General features: G+C 35.5%; 1 protein-coding gene across 3 annotated transcripts in view; it reads right to left on the reverse strand.

Annotated features, from left to right (window-relative positions):
• DENND1B (DENN domain containing 1B) overlaps nucleotides 1-25,683 on the reverse strand; it is a 209,780-nt gene that overhangs the window by 17,712 nt on the left and 166,385 nt on the right. For all 3 annotated transcript variants that reach the window (XM_088153197.1, XM_088153196.1, XM_088153198.1), the window contains 6 exons: nucleotides 25,512-25,613; nucleotides 19,708-19,792; nucleotides 15,430-15,470; nucleotides 14,840-14,908; nucleotides 8,714-8,770; nucleotides 7,824-7,934 (listed from right to left, as the gene is read on the reverse strand). In XM_088153197.1, coding sequence (XP_088009323.1) covers nucleotides 7,824-7,934; nucleotides 8,714-8,770; nucleotides 14,840-14,908; nucleotides 15,430-15,470; nucleotides 19,708-19,792; nucleotides 25,512-25,613 — 465 coding nt within the window. The remainder of the gene's footprint in view (nucleotides 1-7,823; nucleotides 7,935-8,713; nucleotides 8,771-14,839; nucleotides 14,909-15,429; nucleotides 15,471-19,707; nucleotides 19,793-25,511; nucleotides 25,614-25,683) is intronic.

Raw genomic sequence — 25,683 nt, forward strand, 5'->3', positions numbered from 1 at the left:
AATCAAAGATAAATGCTCTGGCTAAGCTCAATTTTCAGTACGCAGAGGCCATGACTGAGATGTGGGCAAGAGAGATGATTCTTGTCACTTATCATCAGTGATATAATAGACAGTATGCAATAGATATCAGTTACAGATAATCTGCACCCCCAATTTTCAAAGATTATTTTTTTATAAAATGATAAGAAACAACATGGGGGGGGGGGACACCCAAAATAAAAAAGCAAAACTTAATAAATGCCAAAAAGTGTGTGTTAAGTGGAGAGACATCGAATGCACACCTGCTAAATTTGTCAGAGTCATTTATAGTAACTTTTTATTGCTGTTCCCTGCTATTTGCAGATATTGAACCTTTTTAATTTCTCTCTTTTCTTCATTTCCAAATGTGTACATTTTTCTCCTGCCATTTTTGGGAAAGGAAGGGGGGAAAAGAGAAGTGGATTTCTGTTTCCTAATAATAACCAGACCTATTCTGTTTGCTTAAGCAAGAATGGAAAATACAGCATTTGCTTCAAGAACTAGAAATTTTTATTAAGCTCTTCATTTCCATGATGCTTAGTAAATGGATGCAACAAATTGGTTTTTCCACTATAAATAGGTAAGGCTCTGTTTTTAACATGATTGCTATGTTATTACGATTGTTACATCTTTATGTAGAAAAGGGAGAAAATATGCTTCTTCAGTTTAATTAGTACAGTGTTTCCTAGTTTTAGGAAACTTCCCACCACAGAAAATTTACAAAAGCCTATGTTCATCATATATTTAAAGAGCAAAGACAAATCCCACAATTGCAGAATTCAATTCCCTCAGGAATTGTCAATGCCCAAACCTGTTATAATTTCTGGAAGAGCAATAAAATATTCTTTTGCCTACATTTAAAAGTTATAATTAGTTTTAATTGTTGGTTTTAATGGTGAGATTTTGTTTTATAACAGTCATATCTGAGTTCCCAGAAGGCATGGAGCAGAAACTGGATAAAGTTTCTTTAAAAATTTGCAATGGCCAAAGAAGAAATTTCTGTAATGTGAAAGCATCAACCAATCCTAGGACCAATTATAGTTTCTTTGAGCATACTCATTTGTGTTCCTGTCAGTGTAGTATTATGATTTTATGATACAGATTATCCAGGCCTGTATCTAATACTATAGGGGAAAGATTAAGACTGCAATTTGCTGGTTTTATCTCTATGATAAAGTAGTGTGTTTACTAGTATTGGACTATTCCTACAGAACTGTAGCGATATATCTTTTGAGCTGTAAACAAGTAAGCTTGTAAAAATGGGTAAAATGAAGGGAAATCCTCTTAAAATATTATTTGATAAGAAAAACTAGAAATTTAACATTAGCTGCTTTAATTCATAAAAATGAGTGGAGAGTAATTCATATTCATTCCTTATACTGAACTACAAAAACTTTTTGAAAATGAGCTTGGAGTTTATTACATTTTAAGAATCCAACTAAATAATAAAACCTATGTTTATTATGGCTAATTTGTATCAGGGTTCTTCCCAGCAAGCTGGACTGGCAAGATAAACAGGTATACAAGGATACAGCAATTTCTGAATTATTGTAGAAAAGCTAAGAAGACATTACAAAAGAATTCTAGCAACTGCTATGTGTCAAATCAAATGTGTTCTATTTATATTGTAATCCAGATTCAAATTGTTGTGCCTCTTTCTCCCAGTGACTGTATTTGAAGAGATAGAAGTGATTCTTTTAAGGGCAGGATGGACCATTTCCATCTGTTCCTTCTTTTGCTAATGTTCAGACCTAGTCTCAGGCTATTTCTTTTCAGTGTGTGAGAAGTGGCTTTCATGTCCATCACAGTGATTTTATTGGATCTACTCTAAACATAACTAATGGTGGGTCCAACTCATTACCAATTGAAAAATTAAAAAAAAAAATCATAAAATAGATGTAGTATTTTATTATGCTTACATTATTTGGATAATTAATTTTATGCAAGATTCTATGGAATCCAATCTTATTTTTTAAAAATTAGCATGTTGAATTGTTCTGTATTTGTTAAAATGTGTAGTGTAAAAGGCTGAATTGTACTACATTTAAAAAAAAAAATAGCTGCTGCTTCCCACCCCCACCCCATCTTTGGAAACGTTTTTTAGCTTTAAATCAGTGGCTGTCTATTATCCCTTTACTGTTTTCAAACTCTTTTATGGCCTCATAGAAAGCATGCTAATAAGATTCAGCTGCAAAATACTGTACAACAGAGATGCACATAAAAATGGAAATAAAATGATGTGTAAGCCATCAAATAGGAATAACACATGAGAAAAGTGAAATAAAAACCTTCTGAACTGCTGCAGAAAAACCCAGCCTCTCAACTCATGTGATGTCATTGTGTTACTGCTCCTCTCTGGCTGTCAAATAGTGACCTACCCTTGGTTTAAATAGAGAAAGTATCTTAATGCTCTTGTAAGCCACCTTTTGCTGACCATTTGGCTAAAGTGTTTCAAAACCTGCTTGGTAATAGTAATATATATAAGTAACGGAAACAAGATATCTCATATTAAATCTCTTTTTAAAAGAAAAAGGAATTTAAAATATGTAAGTGTTCAGGAAGGACACTATTATTGATCAATAGGAAGTTATTACAGTCCTATGTCCAAGAACCATTGAATCTCACCGACAGCTTGCACTCGTCCAAAAAGATGTTGTTTGACTTGTGCTTCTAATGCTGAAGATGTTACCTAGCTGGGTAACGAAATGTTTGCAAGAAAACAACCAAGCTCAGAGAACCCCAAGGACTCTACTTGTGCTTCTCAAAAAGCAACCCCTTCCTTTCCCTATGCTAGAAGATACGGTTTGTATCAACTGGAAAAAAATACTTTGCAAAAGTCAGTGTTGGAAAGCCTAGAATGGGTTCAACATCTAAAGATTATACTAGATAAATAGGGCAAGTAATTGTTGAAAAACAATTACAAGCTTTTTAAAAATCTGTTCTGCTTTTTTACTTGCTTTCCTACAGATACTAGACTGTTTATGTGTTAAACATGAAGACTTTATTATTTTATATCCTCCCTGAAAAGTCGTTTATACCACCAGAGGGCAGTCTCGTAATTTTGTGCGGCCTATATTTTCTATTTTTAATTAAAAGATATGCAGGCTGCAATATAGATGGATCATAATTGACAAGGAAAGACAAAAGATTGTCTCTTCAAACAAAAACTAACAGAGCCGAGCACATCTATGGATTATGCTTTCTTTTGTCTAAAACACTGTGCTAATTGACTGAATTTACCTTTTTTATGAGAAATCTTAAGCTAAAGCAGACTACCAAACTGTCGATTCAACAGTGCTCACTGTTACTCTGCATGACATCTGTCACATATAATATTTTATTCACATTACTTAAATTGCTAGATAGACCTCAATGCTGCCCTAGCATTGTGTAGAATTTCCTGCAAAAGGCAAAAAAAGAGGAAAAAGAGGAATACTGGGTGCCTGAAACTCAGTATGATTCCATGTGCTCTGCTGAATCTCATTCTGTGGAAAGCATACAGGTATTTCTTCATTTCTGAAAAATAATGATGTTCAATTTTGCTTCGAATCTGTTGTATGCAATCTTCAATTCACAATATGGGTGAATTCTGCCAAGACCTAGTCCTATTTGCTCAGTTCATTCCACCTTGATAGATAGAACAGGACACAACCTATACCATATCTCTGAGCTTGGGAATGGTGGGGGTGGGAAAGAGCACAAAGGGGGCTATCTTCTGTAGGGGACAGCCTGCTTTCAGGAAACAGTCAACCTGTCAGCCTGCAGGAGACTCACAACCACAGTAAAACAGCACCCATAGTGAACACATGTTGGCAAGCCAAATGATTTGTGTTCATTTAAAGACATTTGATAATTTGATTGCTTTGATTACTAATTTGATTATCATGACTAATTCAAAAGTAGCACCTGAAAATGTCCATTCAGCCACATTAAAAAAAAAAAAGATAATAAAGCAACATACACAAGTACTTAAGCCACCGTTTGGGATGGCTTCTGTATCACAAAGTGGATTTTGCGAATGACATTTCACATGTTTATTTTAAACTCATATAGTTTACATAGCTTTATGGCTATCACTGGAGCTATGTCCTAGCAACAAATTATATAATACAACAATAAACAAACCTTATAATACAACATCTTTATAAAAAGTAATGCACTTACAATTAAGATATTGGGATTCCTGAAAAATCTGTATTTTGTACAAAAGGCTTTTTAAAAAAAAATTCTTACAAGTTACTGAATACCCCAACTTACAAACCATACATAAACGTACATTTCACAAGAAACAAGGAAGGACTGCTAATTCTTCACCATACTGTATGCTCCTAGCGGTGTTACACAGGATACCACCAAATGTGTGACAAAGCTTTATAAGCCAGTATCTTTTTAAAACATGAAATGCTTCATTTAAAATGGGTCACAGCCATAGCTGAGATGATGTTCCTAAAGATATCTGTGATAGCTAGCAGATCCTCAAATATACACCTGCCTTTGTTCTGCCTTAAAACCTTACTTTTAAGCAATGCTGTAGAAACAGACCTGCATTTTAAAAGACCCACTCAGCTGATGCATCTATGTATATTAAAGAAAATCACCCCAAACTGAAGTAAGCTTCTCACAATCTAAGGCATTCCTACAGTATGAATTTAAAAAGGAAGATAGGGCAAACCGACATATAAATGGGAGAAAACTGCTGACATGCTAAAAATTCTGTAATTTGCTTTCTCTTTGCTTTTTTTTTTGTTAAAGTATTGTGTTCAATCTAAATTAATGCAGAGGGGAGAGGGATTATTATTTAACCATGAAGGGACGAAAGGGTTAACTGTAAAATACATGTCAAGATTTTAATAAGGATTAATAATAAAAAGCCTCTGCCTTTCACTAGATTTTGTAGTGGTGGCTTTTCCCTTGCTTAGGGCAATCCATCTGTTAATTTTGACTTGCAATGCAGTTAAGCTCTTCCTTCTTATTCTCCCTCTCCCTCCTCTACACACCCACAACCAAACAGCCCAGAATAGCTATGAGGAGGCTGGCACGTCTTACAGAAATAGAACAATTCCTTTCAGAATCTCTTAGGTGAAGATCAATTGGGCTGTCATGGTGTGGGATCTCTTCCCTGTTGCATGGAGAAGCAATCTGGTGTACATACAATAGAGAAGTTAGTACTATGAAACCCTTGGCAATACAGTTATTTATGTCTATTTTATGTGCATGTGTAAAGTATATATGCATATTTTAAGGCACTGATTTTTGAGGTATATCGTTGAATTGACAATGAAAAAAAAAAGCAGTCAATCTTGGCTGTGACAGAGATTAGTAAATATTCATTGTTAACAACTGATCTGCACTGTGACCAATGCCAATATTCTCACTGGGCCAAACTAGCCTTGTTTTCAATAAAAGCAGTGAAGTACCCTCTCCCTTGAGCCCTGTTAGACTGACGCTGCAGTTGGAACTGTCATCTTCACACAAAAGCAAAGGGGCTGGGCTTTACAAATGCAAAGCCTAATTGGGAGATCTCCATGTCTGTACCCTTGACATTTATTTAAACCTCATCAAAAAAACAGGAAATAACCAAACTAATTAGCAGACTGGCATACAAACTATTATTTGTTGGGGTAGAAAGCATATTCATATTCAGCTCTAGAAAACGACAATATTACTAATGACAATGTCAAAAACAGCACTAATGTGATCTTCCAGCATGAAGATGACTTTGATTTTTATGCACTATTTTATAAGGCCAACAGACTGGCCCTAAATTACTAATATCTTTTTAATTTGAACACATATAAAGAGAAAAATACTGCACCTTAAAATCCAGTAGCAGAGCCAGGGCTGAACAGAGAAATGTATGTACTTGTACTTACTAGGAGTCTACATAGGTAAATTTTGCAATAGAACTCTTAAAATTTGGCTGAACAGAATTCAGCATTAGGATAAATGCCACAAATACATTAATTAGTAATTGATACATCCAATAGAATACTCAAATCCTTTAACTAGCTACTAGAGATTTCCAGACTTCATTTTTCAATATAAAATCCATACCAAGGAATTCAACCTCACCTTGTTTGGGATCTATAGGCACAATTCATTATTTTAGCAATTCCATCTAATGATCCTTAGCCAGTCACTAAAATCTGAGCAGTTTTTAAATAAGATTAGCATATACTGCTCTGATCTATATATTGCTCAGAACCCACCCACTTTACCCTCATCTTGTTCTGCCAGCATTTTGCTCTCAGTAACAATGAAACATACACTGGTTCCATTACTAAACAATTAATGATTACTTAAAGTACCTAGAACAGACTGAAAAATAAATAAGTAAATCACTAACTTTTCATGGATACAAGTGATGTATACAAATAAATCCATCTGAAAATCTAAATTAAACCTAGAAACTGTCCCTTGCATTTAGAAGACAGCTGTATATTTAAAATAAAACCATGCAACCTGCCATTTCCATTTATATAACATAGTGAACTTGTGCTAGAAGATGGCATGCTAGCTGTCATAATGCTTAAAAGTGTTAACTATACATTTGCAGTTTTTTACATGCATTATTTGCTTTCTCAGTTTTCAATATATTAAATATTTACAGAACTAGATTTCTGAAAAACATGATATACTGTGTTTCTATTTCATATTGACACCAAGAAACTACAGACGCAGAAGTCTGCCACCACGGATTTAAAAAGAAAACTTTTACAGTAGATATAACTAATTTGCCTAGTTAAAATTCTAATATCCCTGCATTTCAGTTGACTGCTTTTGGACTAAGGATTTGACAGGAAGCTACAACTGCTCTCCATATCATTGAATCTATCCCATGCTATGATACCACTAGATATACATACGAAAATCCTATAGGAATTTTGCAAATCTAAATCTCTAAACGATATATTTTGGGCAGTCTATATATTCCAAGATACATCAACAATCAAAATCAAAGGGTCACATTCTTGATGTTTATATCTCTCAAAGTAAAGAATATTCATTTTTCAGCATTTATATAAAACTAAGTTTTATCAGCATTTTAATGTAAATGTAGCATTTATCAAGTTTTAGAAATTCACAGTAACGTTGCATAGAAATCACACTTAGTCTGGATTTTTTTTCTTCCTAGCATTTTCCCACAGGTGCAGGAAACTAAATGAGTCTTGGAGATGAAGCCTACCATGTTCTAGGCAAATACAATCCTACCCTTTACAGAGGAAATGCTTCTTTAAAAGACACACAATATTTACATTTCATTACAGCTTCCCTGATTCACAAGGTGGGGCACCAGCTTGGATACATTTGAGTTAGGTAGACTACTAATGGCTTGTAGTGATGTGTGTTAAGCAACCTTTTGGGGACCAGTGGGCACATTTGTAATTTTGAGAACATTTCTGGAATTCAAGATGGCTACAAAGGAAGAGGGGCTTATCTATTTTTAAATGCATTAACAGAAGAAAACAGGTGAGGGTGCTTCCAAAAATGCTTTATAACATCTCAGGTTACTTTTGCCTATTTTCTGAGCATGTAGGCAAACAAACCATCCAACTGTTTTTATTTGCTAGGACTGTCTTTGACTCATGTCAGGCCCAGATACATTCTTGTAAATAAAGATGATGCTAAAACATCCTTTGCTTTGGAGCATGCCAGCTTCCCATTGTATGCATACAAATCAGGGGTCAGGGAGTAGGGATCAATAGAGGGTTCACAATGCTTATTACTGCTGTGCATCCCCCATCATGATTAACCAATATCTTGTTTTTGTTAGTAACATCCAAACAGAAAACATTTTTAATTACCTGTGCAAGTCGTCTTTTTTCTGTGTTCTGTCTTGGAGAATTATGAAAGGTACCAAATGGAGCGTATTGCACTAAACCTGAGCTGCAAATTCCAAAGTCATCTTGTGTTTCCTATAGAGAAAATTAAGATTGAAAAACTGTTGTGACTAAACATTTATATATCAATCTAAACATATATACATACACAGCGTACTAAAGCTATTTTGCTGAAACAGAAGCATCATTTGTCACCAAAAAGATTCAAATGCTGGCATAACAACTACCAAATCATTTATAAATATGATGAAACTATCAAGTAAAATGAAACCCATTTCATATATTTGAGCCTTGACATGACACCTGAGGATAAAATGATATAATGCTCAAACTACTTGGTTTATAAATGAATACTGCAGGTAAACAAATAATACAATGAATAAATGAAGCCTTGATAAGCTGCCTCCAATACTTTTAGATCATACACTTGGAAGGTTTAACATGCTAAAATACTGCTGCCATTTACTGAACCAATAAAACCTAAACAGACAACTACACTTTCTGAATTATATTTCTCTGCTAAAAATCACTTGCCTTAAATTCTCAGCTAGAAGCAAAGGCTTCAATTGTGACATCAAAGTAATCAGCTTTATGAAAACATACATCCTGTTAATATATCTTTGAAGACTTCTGTTTTTCCATGATAAATATGCAAACAATAAAGAGATTATTCAAGTAGATGCACAGAATGACAGAGAGTTGCCAGAGGGCTTGTTATAAAAAATGCATTGTTGAACAAAGGGCTAAGCATATTTCAAAAGTCATTAAAAACACAAATCTTGTGGGATTCATAAGGTATATACTTCAAACTGAAGCAAGAAACAAGGTAAGAAAGTACAAATTTTGCCACATACCTTGTGTTTCAACTTACTCTTCACCTCCTTTATTCCCTGTTTTGCATGACTTTTTGCCTGGGGGAAAGAAGAGGAGGGAAAAAGGACTAACTCGATCTGCAAAACAATGGTTTGATAACTGCCCTAGATGAGGTGAAATAAAATTAAAAATTAAACCTTTCACATTATGTGGTATAACAAAAAGAAATCACTTTCTTTGTTAATTTCACACATGATTGCTAATAAGGTTTGAGTGCATTAAGAGATGGATCATGGCATAGGCATAACTGTGTTACAAAAACACACTAATTAAATTGGTATTTCCTTAATATAGCATTCTTGTGAAACGGTGCATCTGTAGAAATAAAGCCTTAGTTTAGCCACAAGTTGAGTAGGGAAAAAAGCTAAGGCAGTAATATTCCAATCTAGCCCTTTTTATATGGCAAAGCCATGTCAAAGTGTTGTGTTCTGCATAGTTACCATTATTAGATTTATATTTTGTTACACTGAAGTTTCATGCCATCTCTTCACATCAGCCTGAATAAAAATGACAAATAGTTTGCTTTTATATAAAGGTGAAGTAATCATTCTAGAAGCAAAAGTAATTGTAAGGAAGTTAGGGGTTTTTTTTCCCCCAAGAGGCAATGCTAACTTTAAAGAGGAACAAATAGCATTTCAATTTACTTTATTATTCAAATTCAAATTCCTGCAACTGAGTCTTCAAACAGCTACAACAATAGTTGGCTATTTTCTATCCAAAATAGAAGCTGGATAACAAAGCTATTGGAGTTATTTCCAACAGATTTCTAACAGATGCAGTTGAGACTGCTCTTCACAATCCCATAAGTAAAGGATATGCTCTTTATGTGTGCCAAGTACTCTCCTCTTAACTATGGACAGGATCTAAACTAAACAGAAAATACACCTAAATACAAATCTAATTTAGGATGAACTATACAGGAAAAACAACCTGCAACCCATGACTCAGATATGAACCTTAGCCCTATTTTATTGTCCTCACCAAGCCTCCGCAACTCCCAATTTCCCCCAAGATGTGCAATTTTAAGCTCTGTTTTCTCTGCCAAGTCATATTCCATGCAGTGTGTAAAGGCAAAAAATAGGGGGAAATGGAGTAAAAGCCCACCTTATGTGAACCATACTGGATTAAAAAAAAAAAATGCACGCAACGCAGATAACCTTATCCTCTAACTGCACACTCAGCTATACAAATGACTAAGAAGGGTGTCTCTTTGAACTGCATTGTCTTCAGCGGACTAACTTCGGAGTATACCCCAGTCTGCATTCTAATTTCAACAGTACAGTATACAAAGACTGAAAACCACATTTGGGACTATATCCTGATAGAAAGCATGAAGGTTTTCACCAACAAGTGTATGTTAAATATACAGATGTTGCCTGACTTCAGTGTTCTGTGATAAGTATGTATATATGTATGTAAGTGTGTGTAGGGGTGTGTGTGTGTATGTTTAGTTGGAGTATATACAAGGCGACCTTCACCACTAATTGCCTGGTGAGAGTGCTGTGATAATCTCCACACTTGATTTTCTATTAGCACCTGGACAGAATGTCTTGGGAGCCACCATTTTAACTTCTCACACTTCTGTAAAACAAAGTTATGACAGGACATTGGTGGAAACTAAGAGGTCCCTTACTAAACAGTTACCAGTTAAATGCCCAGAAGACACTACCAATGGGGGAGTCCATAAGGAAGAATTTTCCAGAGATTCTCTTAAAAAGCTAAAGTCAGCAGTGAATACAGGAATAGGTTCATCATTACAAGACTATAATGATCAAAATAAGATAGAAACCCAGTGGCGAAAAAAGAGAAGAACAATTTTTTACCACTCCATTAAAGAACTGTATATAAGTTATAAATGAGCACATGAATTCACAGTACTTTTAATTTATTTACCTGGAATATGGCTTCAGTGTGATTTTGAATTATGTAAATTTAAAAATTCTCTTTTGAAAATGAGAGTAAGGAACTAATTCATTTATTCATGACTGAAGCTCAAAGGAAGGAAGCAATTTTCAGACATCTCTCTGGTTTTGGTTCTTAGTGTTTCTTCACCCATAGCATCTTCCCAACACTAAGATAATTTTCATGTATTAAGGGAACAGGCTGTAGCATGATGTACTTATTAAAATGTTGGAATAGCATCAAGGAGACTAAGGTTTAAATTCATCAATCCTGGCCAGTCAGTATTTCTCAGCCCAATGTTATTTCCCTGGGTTATTTTAGCAGAATAAAATTCTAGGAGGAAATATTGTTTACATTGCCTTGAGTTCTTGGAGTAAATATGAAACATAACCTTCGTGAATAAATAAAAAAATAAGGAAATGTGGGAAAAAATATAAAACTTTTTATAATGGGCTTACATTACCTATATTTTTGACAAAGCATCAACTGCTGTAACATCACTTTTTGCAGTAAGTCAGTTTCCTTTTTGTGGGAAGGGATCTCTTAATTTTAAAAACATTCTAAGCAAGCAGTAGCAACTGGAATTTTCATAACACTTGTTCCAATAAGGCAAAGTTGTCCAGGTTGCCATTAGGACCTTACCTAATTATTCCTCAGTAGCAGCTGATCACATCAAGAACTGTCTGTGAACTGTTTGTTGATCTACTCATTTCCTGATTTACCCATCCAGGAGAGTACCAGACAGCTCCTTCAGTGTTAAGCAGCCAGGCTATTCCCATCTGGAACAACCACACTGATAAATTTGAAAATTACCTCAGTACTGACAAGATCATATGAAGTGATCATATGATGTTTAGGCTCTCCACACTCTGATTCATGTTCAGAATAACGTGGTCCATAACTGGACCTTTCTCAATTCACTCTACTCTTTTTACTAATCAAATGGGTCTTTGGGAGTGTTACTAATTCAAATTGCTGGTGCATACCTTTAGGCAATGCATACAAGAACACTCAGTTATTTGCCAATCTTCACAAATTCACAAAATCTGTCATTCGACAAATACTCTCAGCCAGTGTGGTCTGTTAAATTATTAGTCATTACTGTCCAATTCTTTGATTCATTGATGACCAACCATTTGAAATAGATTATTGGCATAGCCAAGTGAAACTCATGAAACTTTAGCTCATGAAATTATTACCTTAAATAATTTTCTAGCAAATTATTAGCTCTGTACTGGATTGTTTAGCAGCTAATCAAATTCCTTTTCATTATAACTCAAATGAGTATTCAAAATCTTGGTTTAACAAGCTCTGTGCCTTAGCCAAGGTCATGGTAATTTCAATTTACCAAAATACCCAATTCTGTAATGATTCTCCCTTCCAAGAAACATTTACTCATTTAAAAAAGAGTACAAAAGACTTTGAAGGCGAAAAAGTGAAGTTACTCACTAGCGAATTGGCCAAGGCTTCAGCAAGCGGTAGGAATTAAAGATAACCGTTTGTTCTGGCATCTTGTCTCTTGCCCCTCAGTTAAATCCAGCTTTAACGCCAACAACGTTATTTTCCTAGGGTCTTGGACCAAATACTTCCATGATTTAATCAGAGCTCCATTTGGTGGTAACTCTCACAGGTCCCTACTATCTGATCCATTACTGACTGGCCCTCAGTATCACAAACATAAATTCAAAAATTAATTTCTCAGTAGGTAAAGCCTCAGATAAAGACACGATTTCACAGAATTATTGAAAATAAATCCTGACTGGTAGGCTTCTGTGCTATTCTGTTCTCTGCTTTTTAAAAATTATTTATTTATTTATTTATTTTCAAATTTGTCACCGTCCATCTCATTGCAGAGTTTGGGCAATTTACAGTAAAACAACTCTATTAACAACTCTCCATTGTTTCTTAAGAGGTGGTTGAACTCTGTCACTCTCCCAATATATAAGAAAGATGACAGGCATAATCCTGTCAACAGCCATTCACCCTTTTGCCAATATTCAGCAATTTTTATGCTAGATTTCTCTACTATAAACCTTTAGACTGAATGAACCTGGAGAACAGGCAGGTTTCAGATCAAGATTTTCCACTATGGATCAATGTGCAATTCTACACTGATTAGCTGAGAAGTACTCTAACTCTCATAAAGGCACTCTTACATTGCCTTGATTGATTTAAGGGTGGCCTTTGATTCTGTTCTTCATGAGAGACTTTAGAAGAAATTAGCCACAATATCCATTGACCACCACTTTTTCAGGCTGATAATTTTGCTATATTAAAATACTATCACAGAAATTAGGGACAACTATAATGGAGACTTACCCACATTATCCCGATTTTTAAAGGAGATAAAGGAGTTTATTCTTGCCCTTTTAATTTCTATATTAATGACACCATTGAGGCCCTTTCTAAGCTGGAACTTCACTCTACAATTCTTGCTATTTGATCTATCTCCATTCTTCTTTATGTAGATGATGTGGCTATTCTATCTGTAACCGAAGTGGGCCTTGGCAGTTGTCAAGTTCCTTTACTGATCTACTGCTCTAGGGAATTTCTTGAAATTAACTATTCCAAAACTAAGGTTTTACACTTCTCTAGAAAGCACTTTAAGTTCCTGATCAGATGGAGAATTAATAAAAGACCAGTTAACCAGGTAAAGGACTTTAAGTATCTAGGCATCCATTTTCAACCTTCCACTTGCTGCAATAAATAACTGAGTGAGCTCTCTATAAGAGCCCAGAAAGCCTCCAATGTGATCCTTAAATTTGTGAGCCATCAAGGCAATAATCACATCCCTGCAGCAATTAAATTAAATAGATCCAAGGGGCTTGGTGCCCAGCTGTGGTGCCCAGCTGTGTGCCTGTAAGGATGCTTTGAATTTGGAAGCTATTCAGTTTAATTTTTAATTTAATTTTAATTTTTAAAGGTATACTTTGTGTTCCTTGCTCAACCTTAAATGCCCTTATTTGGTTAGAGTCTGGCTGGGTATCTCTTGAGGCCCACCTGAAACTTTGCTGTGTCAGTTTTGGTTGAAACAGTTTTTCTGGGGAGTATCCTTGGTTCACCTTACCCTACTAGATAGGCTTACTGATCCCTGATGAGGCAAACTGACTGTGACTTAGCTAATTGTGGCTTTTAGGTCTTGGCTCTATCATCTCTCAGCCCAGATAAGGTCTTGGCTGAACTTAAACAGAGGATCTGGGATTTTAGACCTTCAAAATGACATGGCTAAAATTATTTCTGTTGTGGTACAACTGCTGAGTCCCTCTTGGATGATCCCTTGATACCTCCATAACTTCTTACATATTCCTAACAGAATTTTTTGCCTTGGCCCATTATGACAACAAAAGGTAGATATACTAGTCTTCCACACGAAAACCTCATTTGTGTGTGGATCAAATCAGTAACACTGCTATTGGTAAATCGTCCATTGTATCACCATGGTGTCTGGCATTTATAAACCTAACCCATCTTTGGAGTCAACTTCCCCCTGAACTACTTAGGAGTCAGATCTCTTAAAGTTTAAAAAAGCCTTTAAAATGCTTTTCTTTCCAGGATCTTTACAAAGCTGGAGGCTTTAAACCAGAACTTGATACTGGCATAAATTACGGTAGTGCTGAAGGTTTTGAGATAATTCTATTGTTATACTGTTTTTATTGTTATACTGTTATATTGTTTTTATTATTGATTATTTTACTGTTATACTGTTGATATTGGTTTATACTGTATTGTGATTTTTCTTGTTTTACTTGTAGGAAGCTTAGGTATACGCACATACCAAGTAAAAATACTACTACTATTATTTCTATTATTACTACTACTGCAACTACCCCTACGCAGAAGAGGAGAGAATCTTAACACAAAGAACTGGAGAACTGTAGGAGTTTCACCTCTAGATTCAGTCAACCTGTTTATTGAAGCTTTAATGGTGGCTCTGCAAACAAGTGGTGTGACATAATGACTGGATTGACATCACCCTCACTAAACCTAATGTGTTTGATTTTGGCTTTCAGTGTTTTGAACTCCTCACTGGGGATTGTAAACCATGGTTATAGCTTCATGTTATATATAACTAGGCCACTATGAATTGTTCAAATTATGGTTAAAGCAAACAACATAGAGCAAATATTTTGTAGCATCTTGAAAGAAAGCAGAATATATACAGTCACAGATCTACAAAAGTGAAACAGGAAAAGAATAGCTCTTACATATCGGTATGCTGTTTTCATAGCTGGAGTAGCTTTGTTCATTGCTGTGTTGATCAAGGTTCCTCCTTTCTGAAATACAATATATATATATATATATACACACACATACATATATATACATACACACACACACACACATTCTGAAGTATGCAAATACAGTTTAATTCTCAGTTTAAATAACATGTTTAGGTTCTAAAAGAAAACTGACACCCCAGTTAACTTAAATTACAACCCTTAGCGTGCCCCCGAATATGCCACTTTGAAGATTTCTACAGCTGCCTTTCGTCTAGCTTTGTCTACTACCACCCAAGGGTTACAATATATCATCTCTACGGCTGACACATTTATCAGTGTACTCTAATGTACTCATATCGGGCACAATCCACCAGGAAATTCTCTTTCATAATGTTTTGATTATATAAAAGGGTGTCTTGCAAGAGAAGTTTGCACTGATCACTGCACGTATGCACTTGTATATATTGCACAAATTCTGAGCAATTTTCCTGCACATTTGTAAACAAGATTACATTCACGTGGTGATACTTTTTGCACTGCAAGATATATCCCAGTCTTCTGACATGTTTTCATACCTTCACAGTATGCATCCACTGGTGGTATGTTCTCGAATTTCCTAAAAATGTAAATTAAAGGGAAACAAAGGTTAGAAACAATTTTTGCTAGGCTTTTATGCATAATCTTCAATGTACATTAAATTCATGTTCATAATGAACATAAGAGTTTACAGTTTTGTTTTCACAGCACATCAGACTATATTATTTCCTCTGACAAAATCTACTGCTGATATGAACAGAATTTAAAAACATGGTAAGTTTAGAATTGGCTAGGACTTGAAAAAACTGAAAATATGTTTTGTTTTGTTTGTATAGGTTTAATTGTGTGTGTGTGCACGCGCGCTTACAGAATTGTATCAGAGTATTAAATGACATGTTTTGCCATCGACACTTGCTACAATCTTGCAGTTCAACAAAATTTTGCAAAGGGGAGAACAGCATATTGATATATGTTCCCTAGTGTTACTCTAATAAATCGTTCATTTAGCAGGACAAGTGAATATGGGTTTAGTTTTGAGACAATTAATGCTACAATAGTATAAGTGACAATGATAGTTGCTATAATGTCTTAGCCAATAACTGGAGCTTAAAATGAAAGTATAATGGCTTCTCATGGAAGATATGGGTTTTATAACAGCTTCTAAAACAGTTATGGCAAACCTATGACACACATGTCAAAGGTGACACGCCATGCAGTTTTGGGTGACATTCCAGTGTTCAGCAACACCCAACAACTATTCTCCCTGCCTGACTTACCAAAGAAACTGAGTTTGTTTTAGTCATATTTCCTTTCTGTAATTATCTAACATTTCTTTATATAATACATAGTGCCACACATAATTGGACTGCATTTTTAAAAAATAAATATGTAAAGCATTGTTTCTCTTTTGTTTGGGGGGGAAGTGACATGCCAGCAGAGTCAAGTTAGGCATTTGCCAAATTTTTGACATGCTGAGCCCAAAGGGTTCACCATCAATGTTCTAAAGCCTCTTAAGCTCAGCAATACAGTGATTAAGGCAGTGAAACATCTTGATTTGCTCATATAACTATATTTGAGAGATGCTCTGGGTGGCCAGGTGGCTTCTGGGGGCAATTCAAGGTGCTGGTTCTCACCTTAAAGCCCTACATGTCTCAAGACCTGGGTATCTGTGGGTCACCCAACTGTATCTGTTGTCCAATAAAATCTGATAGAGTAGGCTCCCTCTGCATGCCTTCACTCAGGGATTATCAACTTCAGGGATCGTAGCACTGACCGTCCTCAATTGCTGCCCACTTCTATGGAACAGATTTTCTCTGGAAATCTAACTGGCCCATACCTGAATGGTTTTTAGGAAAGCCATTAAAACTTAGCTGTTCCAGCAGGTCTTGGGAGTTGAGACATTTTAATGTTGTTCCTTCTGGCTTTGGAAAAATTATCTAATGTAATTTATATTCCTGGTCTTTATATAAGTACCCTAACCCTAATATCGCTTATCCAAAAGGGAATAGCATGATGGGTATCCATGTATGTACTTTTTTTTTTTTTTTGCTGTATTCAAATCAATCTTGACTCCTGGCAACTGTCTAGACAAGTCCCTGCAGTTTTCTTGGCAAGATTTTTGGAAATGGTTAGCTGTTGCCTTCTTCCTAGGGCTGAGAGAGAGTGACTAGCCCAAAGTCATCCAGCTCACTTTGTGGCTAAAGCGAGATTAGAACTCACAGTCTCCTGGTTTCTAGCCTGGTGCCTTAATCACTATATCAAATTGGCCCTCATATACAATTACTAAAGTATTTTCATTTAAAACTGCAGATACTTGCATAAAAGCTGAGCATGTAATTTAGAGAAAAGGACATGTGAATCTGAAGAGTTAATGTCTTTCTGCCTCCTACCCTTTTTAATTAACCATTATATTAAATTCTATCAATTTACCATATAAATGTTTATGATATCCTCTGAAGCTGAAGTTATAAACCTTCATAGCAACACACATCGCACACACAGAAGTATAATTAGAGGCATAAATTTTAAAAAAAACACTCTTCATTCAAAAAGGGGACTTTAAATCAAGCCTCAATTGTGCTTTTTGGCATTAAGAGAATTGGTGTAAATTAATAGGAACAATTTCACACCAGACATATAAGGTAAAACTTTATTACAATCACAGACTAATTTCACACTCATCCCATAAGATTCATGAGTGTTCATTTTATTTATTACATTTTCAGATTAACTACTAAAGTCCTATGTCAGTTTGCTTTAACTTCTCTAACATCTATGATTTGTGGAAAACTGCAGTTATTTAAAATAAAAATACAAACAATTGTTTGGTAAAAGATCAGTAAGAACATATATACAGTAACAACATGTATTTTGTATAAACCTTTGCTCTACACAACCCTACACAAAATCAATCAAGAAATCATTTTTCTAATTTTGGATTTTCAGCAACATGGAATCTGATCAGTACTTCTATTATAGTCATTTAATCAAAAACTCTATACAGGGTCAACACAAAGCTGAAAATCTATTTAAAAAGTATTGTTATCTTCCATTATTTCAATTAATGCAGGAGGAATGAAAATACAGGTAGGTTGTGATTAGTGCGAGTTTGAATAATGTGATATTTGATTTAGTGAGAATTGTAAATTGATACCAGGTCCTATGCTGGTCTTTGACTGTAATAAAGATTTGATTTGATACCAGGTCATGTTTAATATGACCCAAAATTCAGTTAATGTGAGGCTAGCACAAGCGCAAATGAGGCTAGTGCATATGGAGTTGCAGTTTTAGATACTGCAAATCTTCACATACAAAATGGAAGAAAGGAAGATTCTGTCTAGAGGAAAACAATACAAGTTTAAAAAAGAAGAGGCTTGTTATTACATTAGAAAATTTGATGTAATTGAATTACGGTATATGAATGTGGTCATAGCAATGCTAAAATAGGACGAGATGTTTGAATGTCTGAATCTACAATAGAATTTGTTTTTGTTTGCTTTCTAAAACTACAGGTAGTCCTCACTTAATGACCACAATTGGGGCCAGAATTTAGGTTGCTAAGTGATGCGGTCATTAAGCGAATTATCACATGACCACTTTGCTTAGTGACCGCAATCCCAGCAGTCGTTAAGTGAATGCCCCTATCAAGTCAGCAGGGAAGCTGGGAGGAAGTTGCAAGCCCCAGGAGATGCTGGGTGGGGAAGGAAGCGAGGATGTGTATGGGAGGGTTGGTGAGGGTGCACAGGGGTGTGGTGTGAGTCAATTGCATGAAGGCCTCAGAACCACTTGGATTTTCAGTCCCAGGGTCAAGAGGATTCTGAAGCTGAAAAAGCTCCATGCCAAATTCCTGCTTGGATTTCAGCACAGAGCCTTTTCGGCTAGCCCCCAGGGATGACAGGGAGTGCTGTGAAGGAGAAAAAAAGGCTGCTTTCAGCTCTTTTCCCCTACTTTGCAGCGTGAAGCCAGCTCCACAGGGCCCAGCAGCTAGACCAGGCACACCTCATCAGCAGCGGGAGCAACAAGATGGCGGCTGTCAGGTTCAGCCCAAGAACCACAGCGAGACAAATCCAGGAACAGCTCAGTTACTTTATTAGCTTACACCTAGTAGACAGAATCTTGCCAGACTAACTCCAACCCCCAACAACAGCAACTAAACACTCCAAATTCCTTAGGGTGGTACCAGTCTCCTCCTCTTCACTTTCACATGCTCTGGTTGAGGGCTGAGGAGATGCTTGGGATTCCTCTCCCCCTCCCTATGACCTTGGACCTCCCTGCTCATGTCTTCCATCACAGAGGCAAAGGTCAGCTGAGGTGACAAAGCACAGGGCAGCAGAAGGGCCAAAAGGACAGAGATTGGAGGGAGATAGGCGGGTGTGGGGAGTTGAAGCGCCCCTGCAGTCGTAAGTGCAGGCGGGCTGCCAAGCACCCAAATTCTGATTATATGACCGTGGGGGCACTGCAACAGTCATAATTTTGGGCACGGGTCATTAAGTCCATTTTATCAGCACCACTGTTATTTCAAATGGTTGCTGAACAAATGGTAATTAAGTGAGGACTACCTGTACTCTGTGACTTTGTTAATCATAAATTTAAAGTATAAGTATATTCTTTTTATCTTTTACTGTAATATTTCATTGATATAATGTTTAAAAATTTTCACTGCCTATTTCCTTTGAGCTGGAGCCAATTACCATATTTCCCATAGAAATATCACTTCAAATAGTGCGAATTTGAATAATGCGACCATTTCGTGGGATTCATTAGCTGCACTAATTGAGACCTACCTGCAGCCAAGAAGTACGAAAGTATATATCTACCTGCACTTCCTGATGAGATTTCTTCTTCAAATACATCAGAGAACACTTTTCCTGCATTTAGCTTTGCAAGTCGACCTTCAATAAACTGCAATATAATGTGGATCAAAGCTGTAATAACTTTGTTAAGAAAACTGTACAAAATGTAGTTTTATTAGCTGTACCATAAAGTGCTAGAAATTCAGAGAGGTCACACCCACCTCCATTTCATCACATAATCATCTGTCCATCCACCCTTCACTATCTCCTTTATTCTTGACAGCTGTTAAAGCTGAATTGGGGAAGTGGAAAGGGTGATTTGAAACTTAATCAAGGTAAAACTTGTGGTAATTTTTGATCCAGAATTGGCAAAATAAGTGGGGGAATCATATTTTCCTTGACAATATAGCATAATGATTCTGTAGCAGAAGATTGTTGACATTAATTGTATTTTCATTAATCTCACATTAGAATATAACATTTATCTTCTTCATATTTTAAAGGCATGGTACTCAAAGGATTGTTTTTTCTGGCAACTGATGTCTAATTTGCTTTAGCTCCTATATCTCATTTAGCTGATTTAAAATGTGGGATATTTTTTTAAAATAATAGAGCCTAAGAAAAATTCTGTCCACCTGCAGGATATATGAGTCTAATCTAAATACAGGACAGTAATCTTAAACAATCGAAAGCAAATATATGGTGTCATTTTTGATGCACCTACATTCTGAGCATATTTTGTGAGAGCAAATCATACTAAAGTAATTCAAATGTATCAGCTTGAAAGCAATGTCTAAAATCTGTTTTCCCATTAAACTATTCTAAATTTACTATTTGCATCTCTCCAAATAGCATACAATTCTAGTCTATTTAATATTGGATAGGAAGAAAAACTACCTTCTTTAAACAACTCAGCAATAAGCTTTCATACTGTTATGTTTATATATCAATTTATATAAGCTCTCTCATGTCTTGCTTGCTAGATACAAGCAATGTCTGTAATTATAACCACAACAAATTGCATTTGAAACTAACATCTTCTTCAAATGTTAACAAACTAGTATCAATGAAGAGGACAGCAGAGTACAACAACTTGGACTTCTTTTATCCTCCCTGCACATGGTGCCTTTTACAAAGCAAAAACTTTCCTGTATCACCTTATGAACTATCAGAATTCCATACATGTATGGAATGCAAAAGTGGGGGAAACGTACAGATACTATTTTTATTGCGCAAAACATGCAAAGAAAATAATGCATGTCATTTTTATAAACCGTATTCTGCTGGAGTTAATTTTCCATTCTAATGCTTCTTTAGGGAAATTTCTAAGACAATTATCCTGATATAAATTCAGTTCATAAACTCTGTACAATTCATTGCCTGAGCACTACAGCTTTTTTCAGGCTGATGGAGATATTTAGAACTTTGTGAGTGCAAAGGGCTAATACAATGGACACAAACGAACACAAAACAGAAGGAACTGGGGAGACTGCTTCTTTCTGCCTCCTCTATATTCCCAGGATATTTATTAGTCAGAAAACCAACTTCTAGACATTTTTCTTCCTATGTAAAACTAAGAGACAGTCTTACTTTTTAAATAATCTTTAAAAAAATAAAGTTCCATGGGACAGAGAGATAGATGGGCATCAAGGGAAATGTTCACAGGAACATCATGATGTTTAGCTGTAATTTATATAAAATAATCTTAATCTATTTACTTAAGAAAGGAGAACTGTGACCTGATAAGTGATATTCTTATTCCAATAAGGATTAACTCATACATTTAGGATAGATGTATAAGTTACATAATCAGGATACAAATACTGGACTTTTTATAGAGCTTTATTTTCATAAAACTCTTATGAAGTCTTATGTATTTATGTGTACTGGAAAAATAAATGTTTACTAACTGATGAAGTGTCCAGAAATTATTTTTTAGCCCCTCCCAATTTTTTTTAATGCTTGGAGGACTAGAATACAAGATGGATGTGCATATGTCTTTCCTCTCACAATCAAATTATCCTTTTTCCACTTCTTTGTTCATCACTGCAAAATTAAAACCAATGGTTACTGCTAATCATTTTAAGCAATGATTGCAAACAACCGAAGTTAGCATTAATCACAGCTTGCCAGTTTAAATCTCACAAAAAGAAAAAAAAGGTAGTGCCAAAAGAGAGAAAGAAACGGATATATGAAAATGCAAGTTTCTAATTCTCCCATCTATGCTGAACTCTGAGTTCTAGAGGATTTTGAGCCTGGTTATACATAGTATATACATAGTCTGAAAATGACTATGAAACCTTCTTAAAACTGCCAGATTTAAATTACTGACAACCAGTATCTCAATATAACTCTCAAATGAAATAACAGTGTTTTGTAAAAATCCTCAATTTGCCTTAAAAGTTTCATAAAACTAAAAAAATAATCTTTCCCAACCCTCCAAAAGTACTGACATTTTTAGGATACTTTCAAGAGGCATTACGTTTTTTCTCAGGGCTAGGTAACCAAAATATGAGATAAACAAAGAAATCATTTGACTGCACATTTTCCAACATGAATTACCACCAAATCACTGTTAACTTGAAATAGTACATAGGAGCCAATAAAAATTAATTATCTGGCTGACTGTCATACGCTATCACAGATTATCCAAACAGGCCTGTCAGTGACAATCTGATGCTTGTCAATGGATAGACTGATGACATGAAACAAACTGTTCCATGAATACATTTTTAAGAGGAATAGATAAATGCAGATCCAGCAGTAGCAGCAAAGGATATGCTATCACTGATTATTATTTCCTCTTCTTCTCAGCTAACATTCTCCCCCCCCCAACCTTAACCTGGCCTTTCTCCAAATGGGTTGGTTCATGGTCAGACCACAGTATGGGATCACTGGATTATTTCACAGCAAGAATGAGATAAAGCACCTTTAGCTACCACTGTGCAGAAAACATTTTTTGAACCACAAGGCATTATCTATTTGGGGAGGGTTAAGAAATCATTCCTTGCTCTCAAACCAAGCACATGATTTATGGACGTCTCATCAGTAAGTAAAATTACAGAGTTAGATAACAGAGTGTTAAGCCTGAGCTAAAAGGGAGATATTTGTTTTTGGTCTAATCTTGTATGCAGAAAAATGTTAATACAAATTGGGGGTTCACAGAAAATTAATGCTGCTCCATTAATTGTATGTGGTGGATTTGTCAGATTTCATCAAGAATGAACAATATACTAAAAACAAGTATACCTTTTTATGCCCCAATTTTTTTTTTCTCACCTTGAGTTTTAGTAACAGATTTACACTTCTGCTTAAGTGTTATACCTATCTGATGGGTATTTTGTACAAGACACAATATGTTCCATTAGCAATTCAGACCACTGCCTAAAAGAGCCTCCAAGTTTAAATAAATTCACTTTGAACAGAGAGGTGACAACTAAGTACATAATAAAACAAATTTATGTGTCACATCATGCCATATTTTTGTTTGACCGGACTATAGCTTCAGTGATTCTTCTTGAACAATGCAGTACCAGAAGCACTTCCTATCTTCCTACTATGATTTCACTTTCCAAAAGTATACTGTTCCAGAATTACAATAATGCAAATGTCTGTCTTGCTGTCTACACACATACACCATCTATCTATCTGTGTACCTGTCTTTGGACTGTTCACAAGACTTCTTTTCTGTTTAAAAAACAGTACTCACCACTGAACTTAAAGTAGCACTTTAAATTCAAGTCTCTTATGACTCAAATAACCTTGAAAAGTGCCTAATTACAAACAAGAGCTCTTGGATCAGGAGCAGCTGGATGTGCAAGACAAGGAGGAGGAATTATATAAAAGTGAAGAGGCATAAAATGAAATAGTTTTGAAACTTATTTCTTTCCCTATTGCAGAACAACATTATTTCTGTTCTATCCAATTAGATGCTGCACATATTTCACTTTTACTGCCATAAATCTCTACATCAACCATTAAATTTCAGGGACAAAAGCTTTTGTTTTAAATGAAAGTTCCTAGCATCCTGTGAACTTCACTTATCTGTTATGTACTATATCTTCAAAGAGAGCCAGAAGATTAGTTAAACATGGTCTCCCCACCTAAGGTTCTGGCTGTTTTAATCAGAGGCAATGTTTTCCATTTTGTGCTGCAGCTTGGATTGCAGTGTTTATCCAATGCTTTTAATAAGCTTTTAGGACTGTTCATACTTGAATCATTCTGTTCTCTCCTCATCCAACAATGGTTTCCAACAGGCCAGGGAAACTAATCTTCCGGCATCAATCAATCAATCAATGACATGTGGCAGCAAGTATCAATAATGCAGTGTTTAGGCTACAATTGAAGTAGCCCTCCTAAATCCTGTTTATATAAAGAGAGTTCAAAACTAAGAATTTCTCCCCAATTCCAGATACACAATTTCAGTTCTAGCTTTTGAGATTCATCAGACGAAACAGTTCTGAAACACTGCATTTTCACCCTTTCCTCTCCTTCTCTGCTATAGCCACAAGGAAGAGATAAGAAGCACTCACTTCTAAAGAAGAAGTTCCTCATTATGTCTGAACTAGAGACAGGTTAGTTTTAAAAACTGTTTGAAAATCAGCCAGGATCATAAGATATGACCTGATTCTGGATTGTCTGAACAAACAGAAATTCCCCTGAATATGATACAACAGAGTACTAAAAAAAAAAAAAAAGTTTTCCTTCCTGTGCATTGGGAAAGAAGAGAGGTGCATAATTTCAAACACATGTCCCTTTGGATAATCAACGCTAAACTAGGATTTAGCTGTACATCTGAAAACAGCAACCGAAAATATGACTGAATGGTATGGTCCTACTGAATTGATTTCCATTTTTAAAGAAAGTCAAAGCCAACCCTATGGGACAAAATGCATTGTACTACCCTGACAGCAATGTGCTTATCCATAAAGCATATCTTAAATAATGCCAAAATGGTAATACTATCTATGACTATAACTATGAGCATCAAGGAGCTGGGTGCAGACTCCTGCTTCTGTTCTGTTTTTCTCACCTTAAGTTTTAGTAACATAGATTTTATACACCTCTGCTTAAACATTATACCTATCTGTTGGGTATTTTGTACAAATATGCCCCATTAGCAATTCAGAGTACTACAAAAAAGTACTCTGATTAGAACACATGCCTTTGCCCCAAAGCCATCTCACATAGCAAACCTCTTGGCCCTGAAGGGACCAGTTTAAGAGAGGACCTGGGTGGAGGCTAGCAGCCATAGGAACACTGAACTTCTGTTCATTTTTACTGATGATAATCTGCTTCTAAATCTACATGTTTATTCAAAACTTTTTTATACAAAGAACTACTCATTGAATAAGGGCTTAAAATTATGATTGGTTGAATCTTACCTGTAGCAGAACAGTTTATTAATACTTTCCCACATACTTGCCAGATCTGTTCTGGAGGATTAGAAAACCTGCCAAGACAGATTCTATATACTCACGGGAGGGTAGCAGATGAACAGCAGGAGTCCAAATAGAAATACAGTTGATTAATATATTGGAAGAAACCCAAGACCGTTTTAATTGAAGCAGGATTATCTCTTATTACTTCAAAGAGTTGTCACTAGAAAGAACCTTTTGACTATGGGATTATAATACAAACATACAAGAGTTTATCCTGGATATACTCTGGTTTCTCTTCAGATCATATAAATCCTTCACTTATCCTGGATTATTCAAGTCAAAGTTCAGAAATAAGTACTGAGAATGTTGTATCCATTTTTCTATCCTTGAATATGCATATGCTATGTACATTTAGAATGGTACTAGATCAAAAATCCCCAGAAATACCTGTTTAAAAAGCTGTAGATTCACTGCGGTTTCCAGAAATCGTTTAGTAGAACTGGAACGATGCTTGATAAAACTTTCCTCACAGAAAATGATAGGCTCTCCCTAAATTTGAAAAAAGGAGATTAGAAATATACATTTTTGTAAACAGTTCTATTTAGCATCTCTTTACAGT

Source organism: Python bivittatus, unplaced genomic scaffold (assembly GCF_059951505.1).
Source record: "Python bivittatus isolate LINGU-HERP-01145 unplaced genomic scaffold, Pbiv_v1 ctg000700_np1212, whole genome shotgun sequence".
Lineage (NCBI taxonomy): Eukaryota > Metazoa > Chordata > Lepidosauria > Squamata > Pythonidae > Python > Python bivittatus.